This window comes from Lentinula edodes (genome assembly GCF_021015755.1).
Source record: "Lentinula edodes strain Le(Bin) 0899 ss11 chromosome Unknown C8R40scaffold_23, whole genome shotgun sequence".
NCBI classification, from domain to species: Eukaryota; Fungi; Basidiomycota; class Agaricomycetes; order Agaricales; family Omphalotaceae; genus Lentinula; species Lentinula edodes.
The window spans coordinates 68,814-85,681 of record NW_025764329.1 but is presented as its reverse complement, the minus strand read 5'-3'; the positions used below and the strand labels follow the sequence as shown (position 1 = coordinate 85,681).

Below are 16,868 nucleotides of genomic sequence, written 5' to 3'. Positions count from 1 at the left end.
CTGTTTCTCGGGGTAAACTCGCACCGAGGCTGAACTATCATTCAACCTGTAGTTACATGGGAGGTCTTCAAGCCTCGAGGCGGCTCTTAGCATTGCGTTTGTGTTTTCAATCACCGGCATGGGTTCGAAATATCCTTTCACATCCTGATTCTCTCTTCACAGAAACGATTGTCTTTCTCAGAAGCAGTTCCTTTGAGTGTCATTGAAGATTAGCGCCACTAGCTACGAAGATGCTTATATAGCAAGTATTCCATTAAGGTACATGGTGTGCTCCCGTCATCATGTTTATTCCCCGTATCCCTGACTTTGGAATATCCAGTCTAAAGGCTACTATCGCTCAAGCAAATGTTACTTCATTTGCTATGCTAGGATCTTCTGCAGATACGGGGGATTCATGCGATGACATACACCATTGCCGTACTTTTTTGCAAATTTTTTGGAGTTGCATCAGCGTGCTTGTCGCCTGTACATGGGTATCAGTTCATCCCAATCTTCCTGGGCCGAATGAAGGCTTCTGGAGGATACTGTGGCGAAGGATAAGCCTCATGATTGTAGCGCTTATTGCGCCCGAGATGCTAGTGTTATGGGCAGCGCGACAGTGGTATGCGGCAAGGAAGCTCACAAGGAGTGAGTTCGATGTTGTAGATCTCCCCCTTGTCAGGCTGAAAATTATTCATTCGTAGGATGTAAGGGGTGGACCGAGACACATGCACATTTCGCCCTAATGGGAGGATTTGCTTTGTTTGACGGAAGCGATTTCAACTGTATATTGCGGTGTTCCGGGGACCCAAGGCCTCCTGACGACTCATTAGAATCATATATTGATTTAATCAGTCTGTTCAAAGCGGAGGAGATTCAGGATCGCAGCCACAGCGACGCTCTAGCAAAATTCTTAGCTATAGGTCAAACTGGATGGTTTGTGGTTCAACTTGTCGCAAGACGAGTCGAGAACCTATCTATCACAGTGCTCGAGATTATGACAGTTGCTTTTGCAGCCATGAATGTCATGATATACATATTCTGGTGGAACAAACCACAAGGTGTTCGGTATCCGATTCATATCCAAAATCAAAACAGGAACAATAATCTGGATGATGTCAAAACTTCTCCAACCCCTGAGCCCCAGCCAGGTAAGTTGTACAGATGAGGTTTTAGGTAGGCAGAATCCATTGACTTCCCTTCCCTAGATACTTTAGAATGGCTGCTAAACATCATCACTAATGACCTGATATGGTTCAATGTCAAGTTTGAATCTGCAGGGATGCCTCTCAAAATATTCCTATGTGTGGCATTTCCAGCAATCAAGTTTTTTGTCATCGTCATCAATGTTGTCTTTGACGAGGATCCGGAAGTTGATCCTCTTGACAAAATATCGTCGTTTGAGCGGGTGGTCAAATTGGAACCTTCATGGCATCAAGATAAAGTCATAGCCTACAGCGCTGCTATGATTTTCGGTGCTATTCATTGTGCTGCTTGGGCCTTCATATTTCCTACTCAAGTTGAGCAGACTTTATGGAGAATCTTTTCACTAATAGTTACATTTGTTCCGCTGGCTCTTATCTGCACTGATTTATGGAAAGATAAACTGGATGGACATATTGAAAATATTGTTTCGATTATTTTGTGCTTTGTTGTTTTTTTCTATGTTCTTGCAAGACTTGGTCTAATTGTTCAAGCATTCCTTGCACTGAGGAGTTTGCCTACTAATTCATTTGCAATTGTCGAGTGGGTAAATTTTCTTCCTCATATATAAACAATATTGTGTACAACGGGAACCCGGAATATGTGTTTTGCCCCTTCCAAGTCTGTCAATTGCTTCTGTTATGTACATACTGTATATTTGATATATCATTTTGGAATGGTAAAAGGCCCAGAGTTGCACATAATATTTCGAGCCCTCGCTGCGGTGGATGCATTTGGACTCGTCTGTTCCCCTCCGAATCTCTGAACAGAGCCATGTATGGATCCATTTATCTACCTTCAAGCTCCGAGATTAAGCCCAGCCTCACTCAATTATAGGCATACAGAATCATTGATGGTGGAAACATCAAGCAGTTATAGACAAGGGTATGCTTCATCAAGTGATTGTTTGCTGGGTTGTGTCTATTTTGATCGTGGTACCGGATCTGCTAATTTATTCACTACTGTCCTCACCACAATTCCGCTCTCCAGATCACTAGTGGAATGGGAAGCCATTCTGCTATCCCCGTCATCTGCTTTAGAGGGTATAGATCCTGTGTGATTCCAGGGTTCATTGACGTTGAGCTCATATACCCCTGTGGTAATGATTCCTGCCTCAGGGTTTCGCCCCTAGATAAGTATTTTCACGGTCGGACAGCTAGTCTGAGGCAGGGAGGATCAGACTCACGCTAACTCTGAATGGCCCAATCCGAGTATTGGAGGAGTCTGTGATCCCAGAATTGGGTTCATTGGCGAAGAGAACACTGTTTCCAGGGAGAGATCGACCATTGAGATTAGCCCATCCTACTCGCGCATTGAGACTGTTGGGCATTATAAGCGGAAGAATATTGACTGGAGTGATTTCCAACTTACGTGCTCATCAATGCGTTGGTGTATAGTTTTGACAATGCGAAATCCCACACAAAGTTCCTTATTCTTAGGTGAGGATGTGGAAGAAAGAAAATCGAAAATGCTTTACACTGTGGTATTCTGAAATGGAGTTCTTTAGTAACAACATCATGAAGTTGATCTCGAAGGGAATTACAGGGACTGCCAGAAACAATATCACATCTAACGTTGCAGACACGGCTGTTATTGCCCCCGTTTGCACTGTCACTTTGGATACAGTCAAAAAAACCACAATAGTCAGGCTATGGGTGATAGACACTTACATCGTATGATTCGAGATATCGCGTCATCAGTAGCTCGAACATTAGTTCGTTTCCTCCACTATTCGGATTAGTCAATTTTTGCTTCAGAATAAGGCTTAAGTTAATCAACTTACCAAACTCCAGACCAAAGACACCGTTATCAGAATATCTGTGACCGCAGAGGATGCTAGCCAAGTAATTACCGATCCATCGAATTGGTGAAGATTGGCGTATTGGTTGATGATTGTCACGGCGATGGTGTTTGCTAACCCGCCGACTGTCGATGAAGATAACAAGAACTAGGTCAGTATCATTGAGTAGATGGTAGGGAGCGAGCGAACGCAACTGAATGAGCACACAGCGAAGAATGTGATAGCATAAAACAACCACTTGGATCCACTGATTACTTTGATACGCCAAGCCATGAAAATTTGAACCGGGGTGGAGATCAATACAGTCACAATAGGATCTGTGCACGAGTCGTGGGTCGGGAACACCTCAGTATGGGCAGAAATGTCAACTTACCAGCTGAAAGCACTGCAGGCGAGAGGAAAAGGTCAATATTTCCTTTTTCTAACTGGGCCTAAGCAGTACATACTTATTGGAACTCGTGAGACTGCTCTCTCAGTTCCTAAAGCGAACAAATATCAGTACATATCCCTTAGTACATGAAATGTGAAATAGAAGGAAGCCAGTGCTGCGATACTTGACAGGGATGTAAGGAAACTCACCGTATCTGAATACCAGTGGCTCCAGCATCATGCCGATGTCAAAGCCTGTAGAGGAAGATTTGTAAGTCCCTAGTAATGTAGGAAGGATGAAATATTTGGAGGAAGTTTCGGATGTTTTTTGGAGAGGAGGAAGAGGAGAACCAGCGGCAAGTCTCATCGAAACTTGGAGAGAGAAATGTGAGTTCCAGAATACTGACCAGTATTCAGAGTTTCCAATATGTAAAGATACCACACAAAGGCTTTAATGCGTGGGTTGTCTCTGGGCAATGTCAGGTTGTGAGAATAAGATTGAAGAGATCATTGAAAAGTGCTCACTTCTTGTATGTTTGAAAATAGATAAAGGTCTGACAGCACCGGGACGGAATTCATATAGACCGACTCTCTGCGCCAGAATTCTACCCACCTGTACAGCGAGGACACCTGGAGTAAGCAAAAACAGTAAGCTCTAGCTTGTGGGCGGTACTTGCGTGAAATAGCCACCATAAAGAATACAATTCAAGAAGACACCGACGAGCATAGGCCCGAAACTGAGATAGAGATTATTTCTCAGCCTCCAAAATACGAACGGTGGACAAATACCGCACGTACATGAGGGACAATTGCGACATGATTCCACTGAACAAAGAGCGGAACAGAACTAGAGGAGGGAGCAGCGAGAACTTGTTTTATATTGAGGAATTGCAGCAGTAGCCTCGTCTGCTCAAGGTGGGAATGCTTCGACTATTCGCTTGCTGCCAGACAACACCCGTTGGCTTATATGCCACAACTTTTGAAAGGATCTTGATTTAGACTTGTTCATGTTTTGCTTGTTTTTCCACGTAATTTCCGCGGAAGAAGGAGCTCGAGGGAAAAAGAGAAGGAGAACTTGTGATAAAATCCGGACTGTGAACGTTCCGATCGGGCCCCAATATGGTCGAGGATGGAATTTATCATGTGCTTCTTAGTAGTTCTTCTCGGTTCTTCTCAACTTACATTAAACATAGGTAAGAATATTACTGTATCATTTCTCATTTCTGATTGTTTACTTCGAAGTTAAAAACCAAGGATTTTCTCGAGCCCAGCAGTTATTATTGACCCCGATTGAGCGCATGGGTTTTCCGTTGGTTGAACACGGAAACTTCCACAATTTGTGTCGCTATTCTTGTGTGTCCAAAGGCTGTCAACAGCAAGAACTGGTGGGAGACGACCATTCAAATTACGCCATGTCAAATGGCAAAAACTTCCCCCAACTGTGCTTCCACTTCTCACGGTGGGAGGATGGCTCGTAACACCATGAACAGCAATCAGAAACATATCAAAAAATGGAAGGACATCAACAACTGGCAGTGACAATCCCTTTGACATTCTTGTTCCCCCGGGACAGCATCATTACAATAATTACTTAATGATAATAATGAAGGTATGATCGTCGCTTCTCTCTTTCCTTCCCGCCGTCATCTCGTCTTCAATGTCAGATCCAAAGGCTTCATCCATTGGTATACTCGGCAGTGGAGCTGCTGGTCTCATCACAGGTGAGGCATTCTCTATCCCCTCTCTACTCATCCTTGACCCCTTTCTGCTTCTGCTTTTGACTTTAGCTTATACACTTTTGCGGGACGGGTTCACCAACGTAACTATAATTTCTCGAGACTCAAAGCCAGGTGGTGTCTGGTCAGATGAACGCGTATATCCGGGCTTAACTATCAACAAGTGCGTCTTCTTTCCATCTAATATTGACCTTTTTTATGTTGATGTATTCCTTGAACAGTGTTTATGGAGAATTCAGATTCTCGCCACAGCCATCTCTGGCTGCAAAAGACGACTCAAAGAGGTTGTCGGGATTCGAAATGCGTGATTATATGAAGAAATTTGCAGACAATTATCTCGAAGGTGTCATTCGTTATGGCTTCCATATTATTGGGGTAATGCGGCCAAACAATAATTCTTCCTCCGGATGGAATGTGAGGGTGGAAGATGTACGAACTAAGCAGCAACAAACTTTAACATTTGATAGAATCGTCCTGTGTACGGGAGTACGTTGGACACTTCGTTTATCCTGTTCTCTCACTGCCTAAACGAAATTTTTGGTGTATAGGGATGCAGTGAACCGTATATCCCGGAAGAAATATCCCCCAAATCAGCCAAACACGCGTCTTTCAAAGGCCATGTCTTCCATTCATCTCAGTTCAGAACTCAACTCGACAAGCTCCAGGCGGAAGGGAAAGACGAGCGAGGGTTTGGAGAGGTCGTTATTGTCGGTGGGGGGAAATCTGCTCAAGATGTTGCAGCGTATCTTGCAAACAAGGGCGTCAGGTCATCGGTTGTTTTTGACAAAGCGGACGCGTTCTTGGCTGTCACAAGTCCATTGCCAGATGCCATACGTCGAAGTCGGTGAGATCATTCTCTTTGGCTGTACATGATATGTTATTGAAACTCTTGACGTCCCCCCTCAAGGTTCCTGAGTATTCTCTCGCCCCATAGCTCCCTCAATTCACGTCTAGAGTATGCAATTTATTTTTGAAGGCCCGCTGATAAACACGACTGATTCTATGCAGACGATTCCTCCACACGACATCCCTCGGCAGTACAATAACACATTTCATTTGGAACAAAATCATCGCAGGCTCAGTACGATTTGTATATTCCCTTTATCTTTCTTTCTCACACTCATAAAGTATATCTAATCCAGTTCAACGCTGCTGGTGTTACGAAAGACTCTCCGCTCCGCAACACTCAGGATGCGTTCTGGGGAGTTCGCATTAACGACGAAGGGGTTCCGAAACCGAATGGATTCCATATGCTAGTCAAGGAAGGAAAGATTAATATCGTTGCTCCTGCGCGTGTAGCTTCGTATTCCTCTGACGGCGAATCAGTGATACTGAATAATGGCGGAAAGTTGAAAGCAGATACGGTGGTACTTGCTACGGGGTATACGTCCTCGTGGCATCCGTTGTTTGATGGTACGTTCCTCATTGTTGTGACTAGTATATTTGTGCCCTTTACTAACGTACAAGCAGAACAAACTGCGGCAGGCCTCGGTATTAATCGACATCCTCCTGATCCCACCTTGGTAAAAATCGAGGATGAATGGAATAACTACATCAGTCTTTCCAATCCTCCTGCAGCACATCCTAGTAGTGAACAGTGGGTTTCCTCGATCTATCGTGGTATTGTTCCAGCAAAGAATCTCTTCAACAGAGATTTTGCTATCAATGGAGCCGTGGTATGTCAATTCTCCTAGGTTGCCTAAAATCTATCCGAACATTTCCCTACACAGTTCACGACAAACAATGGATACGCATTCGAAGTAACCGCCCATTGGATCTCTTCCTACTTCCTCAACGACTCCAACCTCAAACTCCCTTCGTCTCCCGAAGAAGCCCTCGCACATGCTGATCGAAACAGCGCTTGGCTGAGAAAACGCTACCCGGATATGTTGTTATGGGCGAACGAGAGCTACAGTAGTAATTTGGCGTTTTGGACGTGGCCACAAGTGATTGATGAGATGCTGAGTGATATGGGTTTGAAGGTGTATCGAAGTGGAGGGAGCTGGTTCACTTGGCCATTCAAGGTTATTGAGCTGAAGGAGATCGAGAAATTGAAAGAGGAGAGGGACGAATTGAGGTCAAAGAGTTAGAGGTTGACTGTTTCTAATTTATTTTCCATACAAATATCATGTCCAGGGTGTATGTCTTCGACTAATTGAGAGACGAGAGTTATTGAAAACAAGCTGAAGTTGATGGTGCAAGACATTATGAAGTTTAACAGGAGGATCCCGGTGCGGAAGTTCTTGATAATCTCAAAATCGGAGTAATGGTACAGAATAGAGGGCAGCGGTATCACTATCTATCTATCAGTCCATTCTACTACTAATGAGTAAGCACTCTTGACTTCCGTCACACAGGCTCAGCTTCAAGCCACGGATTATCGAGTGCTTTTTCCTATAATGACAAACCGTGGCCCGATCTCACTTTTCTACGGACTTCTACATGCCTGTAACCTACCGCAGAAATCTGAGTAAGCTCGTTTTTTTGCATGATTTCCTGTTTCCGACGCTAAAGTATTTTTCTAGATTTTTCTTTTTCCACAGGATTAAGCAGAGAGAATAGATTCTCTAGCAACGAGGAAGATGGAACGCTAGGTGAGTGTGATTACAGAACTCCCTCCAAGTTTTGCCTCAATTGATTACATTTGCAGTACATATCGCGAACAAGCAGGATACTTTTGGCGTGCTTTCACCGTATTACCTAGTCTGTCATGTAATGTTAGTCCTTTCACTATACGGCTCCGAGAGCCTCCAGCGTCATCACAATCCTCGTAACACCAAGGACCCATCTTCAAAGGCTTATTGTCAGGATTAGTGGGCGGACCAGCAGTAGGTTTGGTTCCATTGTATATTTGCGTCTTCACATTCGGCCCAATTTCTTCTGTCATCGCTGGTTCATCATCCATAGTCTGTTCTCTAGACTTGCGCCAAGTTACTCTCAGCACTTGGATGCTTCGTCGCGGTTTATGATGAATCCGAGCTGATTTATCCTTCGTGGTAGTACACAAGATCCTCGAAAGCTCGTTTCGGCATCTCTTTGTGTGAGGAAACGAGGCAGGGATCGTCCAGGGATGCGAAAGTCGAGGATGGATGTGGAATATAAGACAGGACCATGGCCATAATTCATAAAGGAGGAAGATAGCGCAGACTACTTTGGTTCAGAGACCGCGCAAGGTGCGATCCAAAAAAAAACCATACAAATCTTCGGGCTAACAGTTTGCTTCCAGCTTCGCTTCCTTATCTATCACCGTCCGAGCGTTCTCCCCTAGCAATTCAGATCCGATGCGGCACTGAACATGAAGACAGAAAATGGGATCGTACGACCCTACTTCGATGCGAGCAATAACAATCTTCTACTCCGGGAAAAATGGTGCACGATCAATATTCTGCCTATACTGCTTGACGGTACCGAAAGGAAGGGTTATTGCAACATGTTTCGTCTTTCGATTGGTCTTTTTGTCTCATTCAACTCTTATCGTAGGTCATCACTTTACGAAACAACTCACGAAGTATTGCTTGTATCAATATTGTAGCAATAACATGAAATTTTCCTTTCCTATCAAGGACCAAAGTGCGCTCGACGTCCAGTCAAAGTCGTTTGTTCATCTATGTGATCATTCCGACCGACCCCGACCGGTATGAGTGTGATAGAAACCCCTTTAGCGAGGTTTCGTCTCCCCCAAGACCCAAAGGGACAGAATCTCCGTGATTCTGTGGTTTCATGATTTTCATTATTCCATCCCGAGGGGTCGTAGGGAATCGTCGGCCAATTTGACCCAACCGCTAATCAAGCGTAGCCCTGATATATATGATATCAAATCCGACATTTGCAACGCGTTGCGGGCTGTTGCGGGACGACGATGTACGGACCGGCAAGAATATTAAGATTGTTCAGGCTATACTCGGGCGGAAGGAGTGTTCCAGAGGAAGGATCTGGAAGGATCTGGTGTTTCTGTGAAGACTCGGGGATCCATGTTTGTTTCAACAGTTCGGATCCTGCTCTGATTTACATCGGGCAAGGCAGCGCATAATACTTCTGTTTTTGCATGGCACCGATTCGTTCCTCTACAGAGCAGGCTTTGAGAATATACAATTTATACTTATTACAACGATACGTGAAGACCCAAAAGCCGACGCGAATAATTGGATGGGCTGCTGTGTGGAGAGCAGCAGAGAAAGACGATTAGACAGACTGGAGAGAAATAAAAGAGCGGCCAGGTGGGGAAACTCTACTCTATTTCCTGCTTCGGATGCAACAAAGGCCTCTAGATCTCCGGGACTGTATAGGCGTTCGAAATACCATCAATGGGATGGCGGAGTTTTGTCGTGATGCTGTTCTTTCTGTCACCCAAACCGCCCAGTTGGAGAAATTCCCTTTGTTTGCGCCTTATTCTTCTGTGTTAGAGCATCCCCTGAGCTTCCTTACGTTTCGACCATCTTTCCACCTCCTTTCCTGCTCATTGAGTGATCGTAGGTGATCGTCTTATGTTTGGCTTGCATATAAGCCAAAGTACCTCAAGAGTCAAGTTATACTTATGGACCGACGGATGCTCCGGAGCACGAGGTCTACTAATGGGGACCAGAGCCGCCGGACCCCAACAGGCTTCCCTCTTTCCCTCTTTCCCTTTGAACCTCTCTTTGCTGGCCAAAGAGAATTTCCCTCGTTCGTCGCACTCTATCACTCTATATACTTACATCTCTAAAACTCTTTTCAGCCTGTGACTTACTCCCTTCTACCCATCAAACCATGCGTCTGCTCGTCCCCGCCTACATTCTTCTCATCATTGGATTATTCTCTTCTGCATGCGGGATCCCTTTTTCAGTACGTGAATACTCCCAATAATGGGAGGTCTGGAGCTTGATGGCTGCTTTCTCCTTGATCCTTTCCATTCTGAAGGCAAGAAGCGATGTTGTACAATCACATTCTGAACACCCTCGGGGTCAACCGTCCCTCAGTGAAAAGAAGCGACCATTGTCATCGTTCGCAAACCCTTCGAACTCGAGCAAGGTCGGAAAATCAGCATCACGGAGACCTGCTCCCCCGCCTGCTGTTTTCGTCACGTTTCGAAAATCGATATATACCGACACAGCCTTCGACCGTGAAGCGCGAGAGACCATCAAGTCCGTCCTCAAAAGCCAAGAATACTTTGGCCCAAATCGCCTAGTTCTCTTTCATAATAAATACGCAGCAGGTGGAGACCTATATTATATTAGGGTCGAAAACCCCGTTGCAGGAGGATTTTGTCATCCTTTTTGTCGTGGGGCGGTGTCTCGAGTTCGAGCTGATGCCTATAATAAACTGCTGCCTCACTCAATGGGTAGATACCCAACTGAAGATGAACTTAGCGATGTGGATTACACGGCCACTCCGGAGGAAGTCAAGGGTAGCCGTGCTGAAGTGAAACCAGATGAGGAAGACTAGGTGCTCCGTAAGTACATAATATTCTTGGAGTTTGGAATGCTCTTTCTGACAAACTTGTTACAGCTGGTTCCGCAAGACGAAATCTGTTAGCGTGTAGCTTAGCTCAGTTGATATCGAAACAACTGATATTGTGTATGTACCTGTTAGCGTGTAGCTTAGCTACGATATAGTTAGTATGGGTACGTTCGAATATACTTATGCGAGCTCACCTCAGTTGATATCGAAACAACTGAGGGAGCTCGTCCGTCTCTGTGGTGCGTGATATAGTAGGTACTGTACAGTTTATTGTAAGCACGGCGTATACGTGTACGGTACTTGGTGTAGTCAGGATAGTTGGGTTCTGTACGTACGTACGGAGTTGTTCCAACACCCCCCCTACTCCGTACGATCGAGTCCAAGGGTTGACACCAATTTTGAGTGGACCGTACCATTGAGCGCCTTGGTGAATAAATCTGCGACGTTTTCTCCTGACCGAATCCGCTGGACCCGCACCTCCCCATTGGCGACCTTCTCCCTGATATAATGATGCCGCATCTCGATGTGCTTGACTAACGCGTGTCGATTCGAATTCTCGGTGAGGCAGACGGAGCCAATGTTATCTCCCAGCATGTCAATAGCTCCCTCCTGCGGCAGGTCAACTTCCGCTAGGAATGACGAGAGCCATACCGCCTGTTGTGTGGCCCGAGACAGCCCAATGTACTCCGACTCTGTGGTAGAGAGAGCCACAGTCGCCTGTCATTTCGAACACCAGGAGACCGGGGTGCCTGCCATGAAGAAGACGTATCCTGAGGTGGACCTGTACATGTCTCAGCATCCTGCGTGGTCCGAGTCGACATATGCGTAAGGCTTCAGCCCCGCCCCTGGTGGTGGAGTTGGTTGTGTCGGCACGCCGTATGTGATGGAATAATGCAGGGTCTGTAGGATGTAACCGGCGGCCCACTCGATACATTCCCAGTGTTGCCGTCCGGGGTTCAGTTGGTACCTCGCTAGTAGGCTTGCCGTGAACGCGAGGTCCGGTCGCGTACATACCTGTCCCCACATGATACATCCGACGACGGAGCGATAGGGCCTGTCTTTCATAAACTCAGCCTCGTCTTTGGTGAGCGGGGATGGTGATTCGGAGAGTTTAACGTTCGGAGGGAGTGGCGTGTTCCTGCGTCGCACGTGATGTAGTCCGAAGTTAAGATAGCATTCGGAGGAAGTATGTCCGCTGCGAGATGGTGACTGCTTTTGTTCGTGGGTCTTGAGTGATAGTCATACCTAGTAGGACCTCCGTAGTGACTTCGTTCGCCTCCCATCGTTTTCCCAAATCTGCCACCGCATTGTCTCTTCCCGCCTTTGTGGTTGAACCTCCGCACACGTCGTCGCCGTATGTGCTGGTGATAGTGTACTCTCCCCCGATTCGTCGGTATCGGATGCAGGGGTCGGCTCGAGACGTAGTGTACCCATCCTCGTTGTATCCAGTCGCGAGCATCTCCTGTCAGTCGTGGCTGCCTTGGTCCCGTAAATAGATTTCTTGAGCTTGCAGACTAAGTGTTCTGAACCCGGTTTGATGAATCTGTCCAGTTGTTTCATGTAGACGTCGTGTGTGACAGGGCTGTTAAGGAAAGCTGCGGTGAAGTCGACTTGGAAGATTGTCAGCCGGAGGACTGCTATGATGGCTAATACCAGACGAACGGATTCCATCCTAGCGACCCCCCCATAGGTCTTATCGTAATCCTGGCCCTGGATCTGAGTATATCCCTGGGCGACGTATCGGGCCTTACGTTTGAGGATATTCCCTTGGGCGTCGAATTTTATTGCATACGTCCACCTGCCGCCGGTTAGGTTTGCATCCGCTGGCAGCAGTACACTGTAACGGCTTAAACATAGATTGCTTCCAAAGGCGGTTTAACCATGCCGAACTAAATATCTGGATTTGCTCTCTGATCAAACATTTCCTTCCACATAGCATATCTTATCTTATCCAATTATTTTAGAAGTTTCATCCAATTTGATTTCATGATTTTAGCTGGATAGCTTTTAGATCAAGACGTGTATCTATCTTTTGTCCCTCTTGGTTCACAACTCTCCTCCGTCTATACCACTAAAATTCAAGTGGACCCTCTGTGAATTACTGCAAGCCCCTATATGCAATGGTTCTCCCAAAGCCGTTCAAGAATCCAGAGTGTTCGTATAGTATTTCTTATCTCCTTCAGTGAACTCTCTTAACGTAGAATTAGTTTGGCAAGCAGGTAGCGGGATCAACCACAAGCAGTGGACATGTTTAGTCTGTGAAGATCAGCTTTGGAGAGATTCCACAGCTGTACACCGCCATGAAGAGCGTCAGAGTCACCAGCAAGCAGTTAGATATCGACAGCAGAATTCGGATTACACCTCTCCTAATCCATTCAGCCCCAATCCTGAAACCTCGCGCCGAGTTACTCCTCCATTACGAGAGCTTCTCGAAGAGTTGTCCGAGGCCCCATACCGAAGCTCTTTTGAAGAGGGCCCAGCTCAGGAATTTTTCGATTTTGATAACATTGAACTGCACAATTGTGATCCTGATTCTTCCCGCCAATCTACTGATTATTCACTTCATTTCGACCTGGGTGAAGATACCGAATTACAAGCTTCAGATGAGCAGTGTGGTGTGGCACGTCTTGCCGAAGAATTACATGCCTGGCTCCTGGAAGATAGTGAATCAGATGATTCGGAGCCAGAGATTCAAGAGCGAGATGAAGTGGATCTTGACGGTATGTGCAATGATTTCTTCTCATCCCTTCCACAATTTATTGTTGCTTAGTCCCTGATGAACTCGAAATTTTACCCAACTTTGGTGCTCCGCGACCTCGTCGTCGTCAGCCAACTGATAACCCTGCGTGGTTCCCCTGGTCTGATAAAGAAGTTAGTGAACACCAGTTTTGTTTAAGTGTTCCAGGAGACTCAAAAATGTAGACGTGTATCCTGGATGTGCTTCGTCATCTGCCTCGTTCTTTATTTTCAGATGCACAAATGGACATCATTCTCTGGGGGATTGCCTCATTTGGAGTGGATAACGCACCTTCAACTGACACTGCAAAGAGTGTAGGTGAATATCTACAAACTCTTTGTGGGATCAAGACAGAGCGCCAGAAAGGACCACTAGGGCATGTTTATTATATCAATCAGCTTGCAGGACTTATTCGTCAGGTGAGAGTACAACCACAAATAGGACTTTTGTGCAAACATCGTTGCTGATAGGAAATGGGCAACCCCAAAATTCGCCCACACATCCACCATTATCCCGAAGACAGTGGACAGCATGTAGAGCATGCCTGGCAAGCAGATGCTTGGAGAACCCTTGATCCCGACCTTTCCTCGCCTATGGTACGTGTTGGCGGACAGGATTTTTTCATACATGAACTGGCAAAATTGGATAACGGTACATACGTAATTCCATTTCGTTGGCTCACATGCAGTCGAGGGCTTCCGGGAGGTCCAGAGCAGCAATTTTTTGGTTTAGCTTGGAGCGTCGAAATTTGTTCAACGTTCAGTGGATGCGGCTTTGTTGTTCACCAACATCAGACTATTCAATTTCCCGTTTCTTGTCTTCTCAGCTCGTTCCCATATCTGGTTGAATCTTATGACTTGGATGGAATACCTGACCCTCGCAACATATTAGGTGCTGTAACATTTGGCTCGAACCTTGTTCTTTAATTAGCTTATGGCTACCCACAGGAGTATATACCACCAACTCGAACGAAAACCAAGGCATTCAGCCTTGGACACTTACTTCTGCCGAGCATGGGTTTGCAAACCGCTGGAGAGTCTTAGCCCAGGGCCATGAAGTTTTGAACTTCGCAATGTGGCTGTATTGCGATGACACATCTGGGAATGTCTCGAAGAAATGGAACAAACATAACTCCTTTCTCTTTACCGCCGCTGGTCTTCCTCGGGAATATGCTCATCAGGAAAGCAATGTTCATTTTCTTTGCACATCCAACCTAGTGCCTCCATTGGAGATGCTGGATGGGATCACGAAACAGCTTGAGTATGTCTAATAAATGCTGCCAACAATTGTTGCACCACTTACTGACCCAAACCACCCCATAGACAAGGTCAGCTGGAGGGTATATGGGTGTGGGATATTCAGCGTCAGGCCATGGTGCTAATAATACCGGTAGTTTTGGCAATGCTGGGTGACAACCCCATGCAAAGTGAGTTTGCGTGCCATGTTGGCCTTGCCGGCAAGTTCTTCTGTCGTTGTTGCTTTGTGAAGGGACGGGATGCAGAAGACGAGACAGCTGTTCCAGCTCCTGGGCCTGTTTCCGATGACGTCTCAGTTCAGTCAGATCTCTCCAATACAGGTGACGAGGGTACTAAGAAACGTGGTCGTCGCAAAGAAACTATGCAAGAGCTTATTGCCAGAGCAAAGCGGTTTGTTGGGGTAAACTTCCATGGCAGCTTTACTTCCTGTGGTTCGCTGACAAGACATTTCAGATGAATGAGACACGATCCCCGGAGAATACAACCCAAACACTCCGCAGTATATTTATTGCTTCCCAGAAATATAATGGCAAGACTCAGTCCAAAAAAATCGTTACTCAGACAGGTGTTAAAGACACATTTCTCGAGAGATTCAATCAGCAGATAGTTTCTTTTGTGGCAAAGATACCTGGAAATACCTCCGCTTCTCAGAAACAAAGACTTGTCGACAATTTTGTGGCAGAAAACATTCCATCTGAGCCAAATGTCTTTAGCCCTGTATGGAGAATCAAAGGTGTGTGTTGCTTGCTCAATGATATGAATTTTTGTGCAAATAAACCTTCTCAAGGACTGGACCCTCATCGAGATACACCAGTGGAGATCCTGCATGTCATTCTTCTTGGGTTTGTTAAATACTATTGGCGAGATGCCATTGCTCGCCTCAGTGACCCTCAGAAAGAAATTTTGACTAATCGACTGGCTTCAGTTGATGTCTCGTCAATGGGTCTTGCTCCACTGGCGGGCGAGACGCTGGTCAAGTATGCGCGATCTCTCACTGGCCGAGACTTTCGAGCTATTGCCCAAGTTGCCCCTTTTGTCCTTTACGACCTTGTTCCAAAAGAATGTTTTGAAGCCTGGCTTTCGCTCAGTGCACTCATTCCACTTGTCTGGCAGCCCGTAATTAATCATTTAGATGAATATCTGGTTGGTTTTCACTTCACTGCTTATGATGTTCTAGGTCTGAATTCGATTTGCAGGCAACTCTTGAGCTTGCTGTCGACCGCTTCCTTGATTGCGCCGCCAATTGGACTCCGCGATGGTTCAACAAACCAAAATTTCACATCATCAAACACTTACCCATGCATATTCGTCGTTTCGGGCCTGCAATCCTCTATGCAACAGAAGGCTTCGAGTCATTTAATGCCATTATCCGTGATCACAGTGTTCACAGCAACCACCAGGCTCCATCCCGGGACATAGGTCGGGGCTTTGCGCAATGCAGTTGCATTCGACATCTTCTCCACGGAGGAGTCTTCTTCAACCCCTCTGAAACCTCCAAAAGCAGTTTATCCCCGTCAAATTACTTGTCATGCAGTGATGACCCCAAGCATTGGGTCTGTGCGGGTCCTCTTCCCCTCAAGCTTGCGTGGACCAGTCTGGGAAAATCGCAAAGCCCTGTTGCGCGTGCATACGGACTCCATGTAATGGAGGAAGAAAAACCTCGCCCAGGTATGTCCCCCCAACATTTCTGATCCAGCACCTCCTGAATATCCACGTACTTAGGACGCGGTGTATATACTAAATTAGCCAAATTGGATCAGCCTTCTTCGAAGGTGCTAGCCATGGAAAAGGTCCCGATTGCTATCCACGGCGCCGAAAATAGACTGTTCCATCTCTACGAACAGGCCATATCCCTCTCACTTGAATGCTATTCTGTGGGACAATTTGTGGTGGTCAAACCTCATGATCAGCAACAGATTCAACCCCTTTGCATTGGAGAAGTGCATAAAATACTGCAGGCGTTATCTGGCACAGAAGTGGCTGTTCTTTTGAAGCTATGGGTGCTGGGCCCTGTTGATGACACCTATAAGCTCCATCGCCTTCAGCCAGGGCACTGGACTTTGATCAAAGCTGAGGTTAGGCTTCTCTTCCTCTCGATTCATTCATAAATACCTAAACACATTCATAGAACATATTATGTCCAGTCAATACACAGCACCGCTGCCAAGCGAATGGCTGCGATCTTTCCGAGTTTCGCCTTGTTCGTGAAGAACGTGAGACGACGCAGAAGCGTCTGCCTCGCACACACCACTACAACCCCAATGACCGTTTACTCAACACAAATCAAATGCGCAGCGGTGTCTACGTTCAAGCTTTCCGACCTGTTCTTCCTCCTCTGAACCGAGACCTCG

The 16,868-nt window shown here is 46.1% G+C and overlaps 5 protein-coding genes across 5 annotated transcripts; 4 read left to right on the top strand and 1 right to left on the bottom strand.

Annotated features, from left to right (window-relative positions):
• Positions 1–125: 125 nt before the first annotated feature.
• On the top strand, positions 126–1,857 carry C8R40DRAFT_336780 (uncharacterized protein). The gene is made up of 3 exons (XM_046234758.1): positions 126–627; positions 684–1,130; positions 1,188–1,857. The coding sequence occupies exons 1-3, from the start codon at positions 282–284 to the stop codon at positions 1,751–1,753; spliced, it is 1,359 nt and encodes a 452-aa protein (XP_046085030.1). The 5' UTR covers positions 126–281; the 3' UTR covers positions 1,754–1,857.
• A 203-nt stretch (positions 1,858–2,060) lies between these two features.
• Positions 2,061–4,408, bottom strand: C8R40DRAFT_336692 (uncharacterized protein). Its single transcript, XM_046234757.1, has 16 exons — positions 4,151–4,408; positions 4,043–4,089; positions 3,966–3,982; positions 3,878–3,906; positions 3,760–3,821; positions 3,563–3,607; positions 3,430–3,462; positions 3,357–3,368; positions 3,178–3,300; positions 2,966–3,108; positions 2,853–2,910; positions 2,726–2,796; positions 2,660–2,670; positions 2,554–2,610; positions 2,369–2,501; positions 2,061–2,291 (listed from the first exon to the last, which is right to left on the bottom strand). Exons 1-16 carry the CDS (start codon positions 4,168–4,170, stop codon positions 2,151–2,153), a joined length of 1,002 nt encoding a protein of 333 aa, XP_046085029.1. The 5' UTR covers positions 4,171–4,408; the 3' UTR covers positions 2,061–2,150.
• Positions 4,409–4,965: 557 nt separating this feature from the next.
• On the top strand, positions 4,966–7,312 carry C8R40DRAFT_1110421 (uncharacterized protein). The gene is made up of 9 exons (XM_046228323.1): positions 4,966–5,073; positions 5,140–5,251; positions 5,310–5,574; positions 5,637–5,932; positions 5,996–6,043; positions 6,097–6,169; positions 6,231–6,501; positions 6,559–6,764; positions 6,819–7,312. The coding sequence occupies exons 1-9, from the start codon at positions 5,010–5,012 to the stop codon at positions 7,176–7,178; spliced, it is 1,695 nt and encodes a 564-aa protein (XP_046085028.1). The 5' UTR covers positions 4,966–5,009; the 3' UTR covers positions 7,179–7,312.
• A 2,522-nt stretch (positions 7,313–9,834) lies between these two features.
• C8R40DRAFT_1070445 (uncharacterized protein) lies at positions 9,835–10,509 on the top strand (the record flags this gene model as incomplete). The annotated part of the gene is made up of 2 exons (XM_046226230.1): positions 9,835–9,909; positions 9,985–10,509. 2 exons carry the CDS (start codon positions 9,835–9,837, stop codon positions 10,507–10,509), a joined length of 600 nt encoding a protein of 199 aa, XP_046085027.1.
• A 2,850-nt stretch (positions 10,510–13,359) lies between these two features.
• Positions 13,360–16,208, top strand: C8R40DRAFT_1048559 (uncharacterized protein; the record flags this gene model as incomplete). The annotated part of the gene is made up of 8 exons (XM_046224513.1): positions 13,360–13,395; positions 13,447–13,680; positions 13,732–14,152; positions 14,212–14,521; positions 14,584–14,917; positions 14,962–15,250; positions 15,305–15,660; positions 15,714–16,208. Coding segments are annotated over 8 exons (2,475 nt in total), but the record flags the coding sequence as incomplete, so codon positions are not given.
• Between the last annotated feature and the right edge of the window lie 660 nt (positions 16,209–16,868).

What these genes read in the sequence shown, in the direction of transcription:
- C8R40DRAFT_336780 (XM_046234758.1), top strand. Translation starts at nt 282, where the DNA reads ATGTTTATTCCCCGTATCCCTGACTTTGGAATATCCAGTCTAAAGGCT. An exon ending in GGCAAGGAAGCTCACAAGGA is followed by an intron (nt 628 to 683) that starts GTGAGTTCGATG and finishes ATTCATTCGTAG; the next exon opens with GATGTAAGGGGTGGACCGAG. An exon ending in AACCCCTGAGCCCCAGCCAG is followed by an intron (nt 1,131 to 1,187) that starts GTAAGTTGTACA and finishes TCCCTTCCCTAG; the next exon opens with ATACTTTAGAATGGCTGCTA.
- C8R40DRAFT_336692 (XM_046234757.1), bottom strand. Translation starts at nt 4,170, where the DNA reads ATGTCGCAATTGTCCCTCAT. An exon ending in CTTCGCTGTGTGCTCATTCA is followed by an intron (nt 3,109 to 3,177) that starts GTTGCGTTCGCT and finishes CTTCATCGACAG; the next exon opens with TCGGCGGGTTAGCAAACACC. An exon ending in ACCAACGCATTGATGAGCAC is followed by an intron (nt 2,502 to 2,553) that starts GTAAGTTGGAAA and finishes AATGCCCAACAG; the next exon opens with TCTCAATGCGCGAGTAGGAT.
- C8R40DRAFT_1110421 (XM_046228323.1), top strand. Translation starts at nt 5,010, where the DNA reads ATGTCAGATCCAAAGGCTTCATCCATTGGTATACTCGGCAGTGGAGCT. An exon ending in GATGCCATACGTCGAAGTCG is followed by an intron (nt 5,933 to 5,995) that starts GTGAGATCATTC and finishes TCCCCCCTCAAG; the next exon opens with GTTCCTGAGTATTCTCTCGC. An exon ending in ACAAAATCATCGCAGGCTCA is followed by an intron (nt 6,170 to 6,230) that starts GTACGATTTGTA and finishes TATCTAATCCAG; the next exon opens with TTCAACGCTGCTGGTGTTAC.